Genomic DNA, 12,310 nt, shown 5'->3' with positions numbered 1-12,310 from the left:
GCTCTCCTGTTGCTGTCAACTAGATGTTCATTGCCACTTGGACCCGTCTGAACATCCCCACTTACCGTCCTTTTTTGGGACCTCCTCTTGACTTTCGAGTTGGCCATCGCTCGCGCCTGCGAAGTTTCGAGTCCCTTCTCCTGGAAACCTTTTCCTCGACTTGGCTTTCCAACTTCAAAGCATCTGGCTCGTCCACAAAATCAAGAAGTCTTGGTGTTGAGACCTCTCCACCCCCTCCTTCTGATCTCTCCAAACGACAATTTTTGCTGTTAAGTTCTTGGCCGTAAGAACATTAACGGCCTGCCCCGAGAGTTCCGTTTCATCGTTTGTATGAGCAGAGAACTGACTCCTTCAATAGTCTTGCAACATGTCTCAACAAAACCGGTCTTCCAGTCGCGATGTTCCTGCTTCCGCAGGTCCATCTCTCGAAGGCGACGATAATCCCCAAGAACGAGGTTCTTTACCTACCACGCCAGAACGTCCTACACGTACTCCAGCAGCGTCACGGATACAAGAAGAAGAAGGAGAAGAAGAAGATTCTAGCTACGTGCAAGCTCCTCGAGGAATGCCAGTCCATCCTGGACAAGTGGAGCGCCGACCACCGTCCGACTTACAAAGAAGCATGATCCAGGAGCCTCTTCAATCGACCATTGCTAGACAGCAGGATCCAGCTAACCGCCTTCTTGCTACTGTCAGCTCCAATTGTCTCCATGGCAGAGATCATGAGATGGGGATGTTTTGCCACGAGTGTAGAGGTATCCAAATGCCTTGGGGAACATCGTTGCCTCAAGTTAGAGATGACCTTGGCGAAGATCTCCGTAGAGGCCCGAACGGATCAATCTTCCAAGGTGTCCAACTCCAAAATTTCAATGCCATCGCCACGCTCTCAGCGCGTGCATATCTCGAGTTGACCCACCAGTCGGCAATGTCAATTGACGGGTTCAACGGCTTCGAGGCGAGATATAAAGCAGCTTCAAATGCTGGACGCCTGGTTGCACGCCTCATTGACTCTCTCCGAAGGGTAGCAACAAATCTCGAACGAGTTCCAGCCTTCTACGATATTATTCATCAAGCTTTGCTGGAGCCCGATCTGAGTTACGAGAACCACCGAGAAAATATCCTCCGGATCATCGAGACGGATGAAGAGAACGAACGACCACATGGCCATGACAACGCGGCTCGAGGAGCGAGAGGAGAAGGCTTGGGAGGAATTGATTCTCGGCACGGACGGAGACAATCGCAAGCCTCTGCTTCCAGCGGTAACCTGGAAATCGGACCAGGAGGTACCACTTCTGCGCCCTCGGGATCAAGCTCTTCTCCGACAGACAACTCAGAAGAGCTGATCTTCGAGCCGATGCGAGATATATCAGGACCTCAGTCCCATCGACCACCGAAGCGGGGTGATTGGGAATTCGTTCAAGGAACTGATTTGAGCGACGCTGTTTTGGGACAGCCTGATCCATCCAAATATTTCCTCGTTCGACAGATGCATTCGAATCCCGCGGAGAAAGATGTTCGCCAGTATCCAGGCTGGGCAAAAATGGACTGGAACGACCCCACGCATATTACCGATCTGAATAGAGCAAGAAGACAGATCCGAATGCGAACAAGCGGAGCAATTGCTGAGCCTCGCCTCCCCTGGACCAAACTGGAAAAAGATGTCCTGAAGCGTCTTGTGCAAAACGCAATCAATGCTGGCCAAAAACGAACAACTATCGATTGGGAAGCCATCTCTTCTAATATGTCCAAGCACTTTGACAGCCTCGTGCAGAAGGAGGGAGAGCCTCTTGCACAGACGACGACAGTCGTCGGGGGCATAGAACAGGCACCGAAATACAAGAGGGCGCCAAAGTTGAAGACCCAACGAACGGGCTCACAGCAACGAGGTGCTAAAGCCCTTGCAAACCAAGCAGAGAAGTACGGTGACATCTGGATCATGCTGAACAATACGCAGCCAAGAAAGGACCGCAAGAAGAAGCGGACAGCTGGTGGTAGCAACAAGCAGGATAGTGAATCACCTGAGTATCAGGATGAGGACGTAGCTGAGGACGTCGACTCCGACGATGAACCAATCCAACCAAAACCAAAGCGGGTCAAGGGTCCTAAGGACATGCCGGATCGTGGTCCGAAGAAACCTCCTGGCCCCCCTCCTCCTGGTGGCGCTGGTGGTCTTGCAGGACCCATGGGAAAGAGCCGGAGCATTGCGCCAACACGAACTCCCATGGCGGCTCGATAATTTTTTCTATTCGACGTATTGGTGATGGTGAATCTGGACTGGCTTTGCTGCTTGTTTGTGAATTGTGCTCTGGTGTATTGGTTTCAGAGACTCTTATCTTGGGAGCTGCTCCTGCTTGGTTATCGGTCAATGGAGTAGGATCTAGTGTCACTGGAGATAGGGAGACTTATTTTGAGTTTGCCTCTGAGAAGGAATTGAGCACCATGCTTTTGATAAGCTTGATAGGAAATCAGGAATCAGGATCTTTCATAAACTTTTGCTGTCCTTCGAAGTTGTGAACCTATTGTGATGACTCGAACCTGGCTTGGCTTGCCATCGAAGGTGATTCCGTGCATTTCGGACAGCGGTACTTTCCTTCATCTCTATACTGGGAACTTCTATTCCGCTTCCCCCCGCCATCTTGCTTGGATGTGGCTCCTCAATTGCGCTGTCGAAGGCGAAGGAGTTGTCGGGTTGTATTCCAGAATTGCAAATAATATATCTACAATCTGTTGGTCAAGCTTGAGATTCGAACCTACCCATGCCTTTCTTCAACACTCCTACCAAAGATGCTGCTTCACTGGGTAATCGTCTGACCGCGTGGTTGGGTGACTGGTAAAGTCGATGGAATTGGGAAGGGATAATATGGGACCTCTGGGACTTGAGCAGAGCCCGGAGAAGTGTCTCTGCCTCGACATCCTCTCTTGGTATGTCCCTGGGCAGCATGGGAAACAAATCTTGGAGGCAAGCTCCAAGTGGAGCTGGGCGGGGTCTCTGCTTCTGCTACAGGAAGAAACGGTGGGAACGTAGGGAAGAGGATGAAGAAGAAGCGACTGCTATCGCTAAGGGATGAAGGAAGGGCTCGGGAAATGAGAAGGGCACGGCGCGCGCCAGTTGGTGATCTCTACAGTATATTTCTCAATTTGTCTAGGCAGACTCTTTGGGTCAATGGGTGCTCAATGCTTGCTTCAACTTTCATTTTGCCTGTGTACAATGGCAATGTCTTTGGCAAGAATGCTCTAATGGAAGTCTGTCATGCTGGCGTTCGCGCTGCGTGAATTTTAATCCGGGATCACAGAACGTATTGGGGGATCGCTTGAAGGGATGGCGCGACCTCATCACCGAACCCCTGCGGCCGCGTCGCTTACAGTGCTATGAACACTTGTGGCAGGCAGGCGAAGCGTGTTAGCAACAGGTCTCCCTATCCACTTTTCCGTCGTGTCGTTGGAAAGTCCTAGTTGTATTATTTACAGTGTTCAGCTTCTAGTTAGCGCTAATAGCCACACCTCGGATCGAGAACCATAAATTCACCGAGAGCAAGAATCCTTTGACCCGCCTGCCTCTGCTTCGTTGTCCAACGGTGGCTGTGGTTCTTCATCTTCTTCCCCAATCTCTGGGAGAGTTGCCTCTGTCTCTGTCTCTGCCCCTGCCCCTGCCCTTTCTTTGTTCTGCTTCTCGAGTCTCGCATTCTCCTCTTCTATACTCATTCTCAGTGCCAATGCCAACTCTGGGTCTACTGAAGGATCAATGCCGAATTCAAATTCCCTACCATATCTACCCTCACTTGTATCACCCATTCCACCAGGCCTGAGCCTCCATCGCCATTCAATATGGGAGATATAACAAGCTGATCACTTAACAATCCAGATTGAGGTGACATGATAGCAATATGCGATCTAGCACCACCTTCAACATTCTCGTTAAAGACGGTCAGCTTGTTCTCAACCTTGCCGTTCAGTTCTCCGAATACAACGAAGTCGATGGAAATACTATTTTTCTTTATCTTCTGCGCGAGCTTGATGAGTTTCTTCTCATCTTCGAGAACAGGGCTGCAGGTGAAGATATTAATGCGTTAGCGTTGTGCTTTGTTTTGTCTGTGTTTTAAGGCCAACTGTTACGCTATTCATTAGTATACTCGCAGCTAACAAGGTAAAACAGGGAGGGGACCGTACACCGGCAATTTGAATTGCAGTAGCCAAATGACTTTCTCCATGAATCTTGGACTTGGTGCGATGTAAATAAAGCCTCTAGGATCTTGCTATGATCGGTTGTTAAGGTGACGAGAACCTCAGGACCTCTGCCGCCCATGCTCATTAATCCGATGGCGGATTCGGGATTCGCTTGTGTGATGGCAGAGAAGATTACAGAGACTGCATCGGCTTGCGCTTCGTATCTGGTGGGTGTGTAATCGCTATTTCGACTATTTTCGCTGTTGTCCACGACGACCATAACTGCTTCGAGCCCCATCTTGTTGTGTTGTGAGGCGCTTGGGGCGATGTAGAATGTGTGGATTATTGAGGTTAAGTTTGAGGTTGAGAGTAAATATTATGGATAGGAGATGGAGAACGGAGGATAGAGGATGAGTATAAAGTTGGGGTTAATAGTAAGTATAATTTTAGGCAGATATAACCACACGTACGTGAGAATTTCCGGCCTGAGGCTTACTTGAGCTCCCACTGACATTCAGCGCCCTGTCACGTAACGGCAAAACGCATATCAAATCGCGAAAACTCACAACTTTTAAATTTTAATGTATAATTTTTTTTTTAAATAATTAACTTATAACGTATTTTTTTTAACTATAATGTCGGAAAATAGCTATATTTACAATATATAAGCTAAACAATGAGAGGTTTGAAAATATAAAACTCTAGATAAAGAATTAAATATAAAGTTTTAAAGAAAAGAAAACCTTAATAAAAAAGATATTTATATAAAAATAAGACTTTTAAAAACAAGCCTCTATATATATGAGCTTAATATTGCATTGAGTTTATATTTTTATAATAAACTTAAGAAATTAAATTTATTTAATACTTGTTATTTTAATTTTTAGAAGATATTTAAATTAACAAATTAAAATAAATCATTCAGGTTATCCCAAGTTTCTGGATTGCTGTCAAGCTACCATCTCCCAAGCTTCTCCTCAAGTATGTACACAAATGTTCGTGGCGACTACCACTTACTTATCTTCCCAATCTTCTTCTCAACCTCCAACCCTCCCACCATCTCCACCCCCAACCACTTCGTCCAAGAGTGCATGCTTCTCACAGTACTATTTCAAGCATGTAACAACAGTCACATTGTTGTTGTTGTCAGTCCCTCCTCCATCCCATGTATTCGAAATCGAGTTCGGTCAAGTCACCCAATCATTTCTTCAGAGGTCGTCTCGGGACTGCCTGCTCGTATGGCCTTATTCGGGGAGTCTCGTCTGGTAAAGATGGTCTCTTTTCGTAGGCTGTGACCACTTTGTTTCGTATGGCGTGCCAGCTCACATCGCAGGCATAATCTGCCCAAGTTAAAGATCTTGCTTTGCCTGATAGCCTGATATGTTACAGTCTTTGGGGGCAAAAAAGCCAACACACCTTCAATTTGTCTGGATTGTCGAAAAGTAGTTTGAGAAGTGTATTCCTCGAGTGTCAGGCCTCACATAGGTCTTCCTCTTTGCGAGAAACGGCTCCTGGTTCAAACCCCTGGCTCCAGCTCCAACTCCTTCTCGAACATCTCGACTTGATCTTGACTCACCCAACCCTCAACGGTTTATATGGCCTAGAGTACAGTGCTTGCGCCGGTACAATTCCTGCTGGCTTTGACAGCGGGTACGAGCGTTTTGCCTGGTTGCTCTTTATTGCTAGAGCTAGGGATAAGTGTATGGCTCAAAGGCTTTGAGCAATATCGTAATGGAGATAAACATAAAAAAAACTATGTACATCTTCAAGTCGAAAAGTGAACGGTATAAATTAGCTTGTGGACCGTGCAGGGTAGTGACGGGATTCGTCATTGAGCCCAAAGAGGGTGTTCTCAATGCGAGCCGGTAGCGACGGGACTTCACAGACAACAACCACCTTGATCGCCATCATCTCTTCGTCAACAACACAACCCAACTCCCAACTCCCAGTAACAACAACTTCCTGCATTGTGAAATACCTTGTCGAGTAAGTAAACCTCAATCCTTTTGTTGTTGTCAAGTCTCTTCATTTGTTCTTCTGGAGAGCGTCCGATCTGCTTTCAGACGACTTGGGGATCGAGAAATCGAAAGTGGTGACTCCCACTTAAATTATCTCCTCTATGCTCTTCCGCACCTTTCCTTTCATCCTCCAACACCAATCTTCTACCCCCTACTTCCTACATAACAGCCCCAACTCCACCTCAACGACTTGGTTCTCCAACATCTCCACAATTGTAACTCCACTCCTCCCTCTGGTGGACTTCGCATCTCAATACCAGTAAGGCCACCCCCCCTCTCCTTCATGCCATCGTAATCATATCGATGGCAGACGCCAGTGGTATTTCCACTGCGCTCTCCAGGAGAGATCTCCACTTCCAGCATCAAGAAGTACACCCTCGCATTCCCCATCTTCGCTCTTCGCGTTGTTCAAACTCTCTACTTTCTCATTCCCCAAACCACTTGATCATCCATCGCCACAGCTCCACCTCTCCATACCGGCATGATTCTTTCATTCTGATCCTCTGCTTCATTCGCGCGACATTAGGAAAGAAGATTCTAGTGAAATCGCTTTATCCCGAACTTTCGCGCTTTCAAGCACATTGTCGCTTTCCCACCATCACCAGAAGCACCTTCTCCTCGCATCTTTAAACTTCTCCACTTTCAACATTTCTAATTCTTTTACACATCATCACCGCAAACCACCGCTTCGGCTTCTCCGTGTTGGTGTGGTCCTTTCCCGTCTTCATGCGCGGTTCGTCGCAAATGTGGAAAGGAGGAGATGATCGCAAAACCTCGCACCGCAAATCACAGTCTGCATGTTTTCATAATCAAGATGCTCCTCTCCTTCTGTCCACCCCTCCTCTTCCGCAATACACTCCGCTCAAACCTCTCAAACCGGGGTTCGGACCGTTCTTTCGTCTTCTCGATTTCCAAGAGGCATCGCATTACTTTTGACTGAAGCTGACTGGCCCTTCTAGACAATCAAGTTGTTACTTCACAGATCTCCGTCTCGATACCATCACAATGGCCGACAAGACCATCAAGAACAAAGCGGCTCCGGCCAAGGAGGCCACAATCATGGTCAAGACCACCCAAGGTAAGCACGCATCGGTATGGTGGTCATTGACTTGGGCTGACCACTTTCGAAGCCTCGAATGACTCTCAACCACCAACACAGGGTGTTGCTCCAGCAGCGCTTGTGCCTACCGCGACCGGAGCTCAACCCCGTATGCCTACTGCGACCAAAACCACCACGAAGATCACCCTTAGAGTCAATGCCGCTACTCCAGCCACCAAGCCAGCCACTGACTATCCTGCTGCGTCTGCTTCCGGAGATAAGGTTGGCAGAAATCGTCCTAAGTTGTATCGTATCCCTCGCACCCTTCCGCGTGGCAACGTAAGTCTCCCTGAACTTCTTTCCTTCCACCTCACTAACTCTGGGATGCAGGCTGGCACACACCGCCCAGTCGGTCCCCGTGGTTCTGTCGTCCTTGTGAATGACAATAAGAACATCGATCATACCAAGGCTGTCACCAACAACCCCGAGCCCAAGAAGATGATCATTCGCTTCAAGGATGTGAAGGGAAATGTGCATCAACACCAATATCCCGATCATGCCTCGCAGAAATGGGACGATGACGCCTGGGTTGCCAGCCTCAATAAATGGCGCTACCAAACCATTTCGAGGAAGTTTAAGTATGACCCGTCCGTTGTTCGAGGTCGTCGTGGAAAGTGGACAATGGCAGAGAAGATTTTCCTGAAAGAGCAGATCACGAAGAAGATTGAGGATAACGGCGGTCGTCTGGTTGGCGAAGACTGGAAGGCCATTGCCAAAGCTCACAATGAACGTTTCGCGGGCACCGTTGTCAAGAAGGGCGAACAGCTTATCAAGGGCTTCATTGCGGTCAAAGATTATACTCTCACCGAGCGCTCTTACGTCGCGATCCGCACTCAGTTCGACAAGATGGCTGATCTTAAGCCGGAGGTGGAGGATATGGTCGCCGAATACACTGACGGCGAGAGCGAGGAGGGCAGCGAGCCAATGGAGGGAGTCGTGAAGGAGGAGGAGCATACCCATGGCGGCGAACTTGATCATCACTTGGAGGACCCATCTGATGATGAGGATGGCGGTCAACAACCAGCATCCAACCAGACCGGTGCCATTCTCGTCGAGGGTGCTTGCTAAGTCTCCTCTCATGTTCTTCATTCGGAGTACCGTTTCCACCACTCGTTTTTGCATCAAATCGCCATGCAGATTTGATCTTTCTATTCTCATGTACATACTTTCGATGGCGAGTTTGGACGGTACACACAATGGATAATGATAGGTGTTTCCTCTTGGAATGCAGGCGTTTTGGCTTCTTCCGACACATACAGGTGGATTCTTCTGGAGTTTGGTTTCCTTGGGAGTTTTTGACTTCTTTCATAAAATCTCGGTGGCCGGAGCTCTTGGCATAGCAGACACTCTGATTTCCTCTAGCCCTTACACTCTGATTTCTGGAGTGTGGAGTTTCTTGGAGGATCCGAGTTCTTTCACAAAATCTGACATAGCGAAAATGTTTCCTATTTACTAGATAGACAATTCCGGTTTCCTCTGGGAGGTACACCTTGGTTCATCAGGAGTTTGGGGCTTTTCTTCTTCCTGATTTCTTTAATAAAACGTTTTGGGATGGCTAGAGTGGGACAACGCTTTGTATCGAATCGAAACCAGTCGAATATCGACGCAGCCGGTAGATCAATTCCACAGCATTCCATGAACTCTTGGCTTTGATCTCGTGATCCTCGATGTGATATATCATAAATGAATCTGTCAATGACTTTGTGCTGGACTATGGCTATTTGAGCGGCGCCGGGTATTCGGTAGCGTTGGCATCTCAATTTGGTTGATTGCGGTTTGCTTCCTTTGTTCTTGGGGGATTCCCTGGCTATCGGACCTAAAACGTAACATTAGGGCGCTGCTACTGTTTTGCCTTTCATAAAGAGACTACACATAGGCATCAATGAAAATTAATTAAATAACTCCCATCCCTTCCGTGAGGGTGAGTGAGTATACTGAGAATAACTCGATGTTTGAATGCTTGTTGGCTCGCCGCCGTTTTCGCGTTGGGCATCGCTACAGAAGGCTGTGGAAGTCCTGGCAAACTTCCATTATGGAGAATTCATCGAAACCCGGGACTTCCAGGAGGATTGCTTGAGATTTGGAACGTGTAGTAACGGTTTTGAGGAAATTTAAGGAAACGACGGTTGGGATGTCGTTCCAAATCAGATGGGGGCTTACTCAGTGCTTACTAATTGAACTAAGGTTGTAACGTCCTTCCTTGAACTCAATTTAGTCAACTCTTCTTCAATGCATACCAACGTCTGCTGAACTTTCTATTTCTGCAATTCGAACGTTTCTGTTGAGGAGAAGAGGTTGACTTCATATGCTGGAGAAATTATTCGTCTGTTTGGACCGTCTTTACAATTGCCCAACTGTCTCGTTTCCTCTTTAGATCACTCTCTTCCAAGATGTGATCTTCCGTGAAAGAAACCTGAGCTTGGGCATCAAGACATCAGAGAGAAATCAGCTCGGCTGCGTGATACCGTACAGCGTCTTCTTATCCTCCGAATTGTAAAAGAAGCTGGGAACGAAGAAATCAGTACTTTTCGTGAAAGATGGGAGTGAAACAGAGTGTCCAGACCGAAGCATCAAGCTTTCATTTGGTATTAGCCTCCGCAGAGGTGCGAGATGTCTCCTTATCTAGGAACAGACAATAACATAACAGCAGACAGACACCCCTCTCTACCCCACTACCACCCCAACCGCAGAACAATCTAAGTAAAGCCTTTTTTACGTCTCTTGGACGATTCTTCGCCAACACCGCCACCACACCACGCACCAGGACAATCTAAATGAATTATTTGTTTAACGTCTCTTGGACCATTCACCCCCAGATCTCCAATCCCTCTCATTCCACTCCCAGCCCCGCTTGGATGCAATGAGAGCATCCTCAAAGCTCTCGTCCTCATCCTCCTCATCGCCCTCGTACTCGCCGTCGTCACTCTCCACCTTCTTCACCTTCGTCTCTGGCTTCGGCTTCGGCGCCGGCTTGCCCTTCTTGGCAGTGGCCTTTACTCTGCCTTTCCCCTTACCCTTGCCTTTGGGCTTCCCGTCCTCCTCGTCTGACGCTTGGTCTGCCTGCTTGGCAGCCGCGACGAGGGCGCGGGCGGTGGGGTCGGTGAAGTGGGTTAGCCTAGATGGGATGATAGTCAGCTTATTGCCCCAAGTTCAGAGCGAAGCAAGCAGAAGGATGGGAGCGAAGGAAGTTATAGTGTGCAGAGCTCAGATGACGATTAAATATGATAGTTTCTCGTCTTCTGAAGACCAAGGAAGTCCAGAGCGAAGCAAGTTATCGCGTGTAACCTCGGATGACGATGAAACACGTCAACCTTTTGTCATCCGAAGGCAAACGAAAATCTGTGCGCAACACGGAGTTTATCGTGTTGACCTTGAGACCGAAACATGGAACTTATGCTGAAGTCGAGATCGAAACAAGGAGATCGAAACGGGGAGGCTGAAGAAAGCAAATCATGGAGGTGAAGATACGACCGAAGCAAAACTTTAGATCGAGAGGGCACTTACTGGTTCTCAATGGCCCCAGCACTGCGCTGAAGGTGTGGACGGTCAGCCACAAGCATCCGAGACTTTGCGGTATTCTCTTTTCCTCGTTGGTTATACGAGGTTTCGGCGGTCATCTCACCCTTCAAATGAGTATGATTTTGGAAAAAGGAGTTGAAGGCACGTTCGATCTCCTGCCACTGGATGTGCGAGTATCTGCCACCAGTTGAAGGAGACTTCAAATGAGAGTCGAGGAGGGAGAGGAGCTTAGTTTGCTCATTGATAGTCCACGGAGGGCGAGATACCCGCTTCTGTCCCCAAGTGCGCTTAAATACCTGGTAACGCCAGGAATTGAGCTTACCGATTGAGGTCTTGTCGTCCCAATCGATGGGCTGGGTATACTCGAAGAGGACCGGGTCCGATGGGAGGTATGATCCGGGGTTGTTCAGGTCAGGTCGTTCGGTCTGGAGAGTGAAGGAGACTTTCGATAGATCTGGTTGACCGACGATGGCATTATCACGGCTGATAATCGGATCAGGGAGGCAACGTTCGCCGTGTTTGCGCCTGGCGCTATTCTTATGCTTCTTCTTGGCTGGATCGTCGCTGTTTCCGGTCTCTGACTTGATAAATTCGTCGGAGTCACTGCACTCGTACTTGAAGTCGTCGAGAAAACTCTCTTGCTCATCCACAGTTTCGTCATCAGACCAAGAAACACCCATTCGGCAACGCTTGTTGGATTTCTGCAGTATTTTCAGTTAGGTCTGGAACTGAATGCAGGCTGCAAGAAGGAGAGGGGAACCTACGGAGGCAGCATTGCTTGATCTGGTTCTCTTGCGGCCGGTCTGGAACCAGAATAGTCAGTAATTGATCCTTCAACAAGCTCAAACCTGGCCGGAGAAGAGCAAGGCAAGACAAGCATCAAGTATGGACTGGAGAAACTTACACTCGGATCCTTCTTATCCCTGTTATCCTTCTGCTCACTGTCACTGTCAGGCTCAATGTCACCATATTCTTCATCGGCTCCCACACCATATGTAGCAGTACCACTGGCGACGAGCTGATTGAAGAATCCCTCAACTATAACCAACTCTCTCTGGGGACGGGTATGTGGATTGAAGACAGCTTCGGTAGCAACGAGATCCAATTCTCGAGCAGCTTCGCGCACGGTGCGGGAGTTGGCATATCGGGCAGAAGCAAACCGAGTTATCATTCTGCTCAGGAGATCGTTGTGTCTGGCGTTGTACGTGAGGAATATCATTGCGCCATGTTCGTTGATATCGAGATCGTCCATCTCGGCAACACTGCCAGCTGGGACACCAGCGAGTCGGTGCATAATGGCATTCATGAGTTTTCGGAGCGATGAGACATCGTGACCATCGATGCCACGAAGAGCGGAAGTGTTGTCAAAAGGAGGCATTGCGATCTGGAATCAGACACAAGTCAGTACTTCGTCTTTACATTGGGGAAGCTGTCGATGTTGAATGCATCTACTCCAAAGACAAACAGGGAACTTTCAATAAGGAAAACGACGGGAATTCTCCCTATCAGC

The 12,310-nt window shown here is 48.3% G+C and overlaps 5 protein-coding genes across 5 annotated transcripts; 3 read left to right on the top strand and 2 right to left on the bottom strand.

Moving 5' to 3' along the window:
* Positions 1-367: 367 nt before the first annotated feature.
* K444DRAFT_623309 (uncharacterized protein) lies at positions 368-2,236 on the top strand (the record flags this gene model as incomplete). The annotated part of the gene is made up of 1 exon (XM_024882265.1): positions 368-2,236. One exon carries the CDS (start codon positions 368-370, stop codon positions 2,234-2,236), a length of 1,869 nt encoding a protein of 622 aa, XP_024743992.1.
* Positions 2,237-3,522: 1,286 nt separating this feature from the next.
* Positions 3,523-4,462, bottom strand: K444DRAFT_639147 (uncharacterized protein; the record flags this gene model as incomplete). The annotated part of the gene is made up of 3 exons (XM_024884341.1): positions 3,523-3,802; positions 3,856-4,044; positions 4,200-4,462. 3 exons carry the CDS (start codon positions 4,460-4,462, stop codon positions 3,523-3,525), a joined length of 732 nt encoding a protein of 243 aa, XP_024743991.1.
* A 2,725-nt stretch (positions 4,463-7,187) lies between these two features.
* On the top strand, positions 7,188-8,349 carry K444DRAFT_623307 (uncharacterized protein; the record flags this gene model as incomplete). The annotated part of the gene is made up of 3 exons (XM_024882264.1): positions 7,188-7,260; positions 7,313-7,560; positions 7,612-8,349. The coding sequence occupies 3 exons, from the start codon at positions 7,188-7,190 to the stop codon at positions 8,347-8,349; spliced, it is 1,059 nt and encodes a 352-aa protein (XP_024743990.1).
* A 1,712-nt stretch (positions 8,350-10,061) lies between these two features.
* On the top strand, positions 10,062-11,084 carry K444DRAFT_5553 (uncharacterized protein). The gene has a single exon (XM_024876697.1). It carries the CDS (start codon positions 10,142-10,144, stop codon positions 10,679-10,681), a length of 540 nt encoding a protein of 179 aa, XP_024743989.1. The 5' UTR covers positions 10,062-10,141; the 3' UTR covers positions 10,682-11,084.
* Positions 10,732-11,673, bottom strand: K444DRAFT_5523 (uncharacterized protein). Its single transcript, XM_024876580.1, has one exon. It carries the CDS (start codon positions 11,478-11,480, stop codon positions 10,782-10,784), a length of 699 nt encoding a protein of 232 aa, XP_024743988.1. The 5' UTR covers positions 11,481-11,673; the 3' UTR covers positions 10,732-10,781.
* Positions 11,674-12,310: the final 637 nt, after the last annotated feature.

The sequence above is a fragment of the Hyaloscypha bicolor genome (genome assembly GCF_002865645.1).
Source record: "Hyaloscypha bicolor E unplaced genomic scaffold K444scaffold_10, whole genome shotgun sequence".
NCBI lineage: Eukaryota > Fungi > Ascomycota > Leotiomycetes > Helotiales > Hyaloscyphaceae > Hyaloscypha > Hyaloscypha bicolor.
The sequence above is the reverse complement of the archived record's forward strand: the minus strand, read 5'-3'. Positions and strand labels throughout refer to the sequence as shown.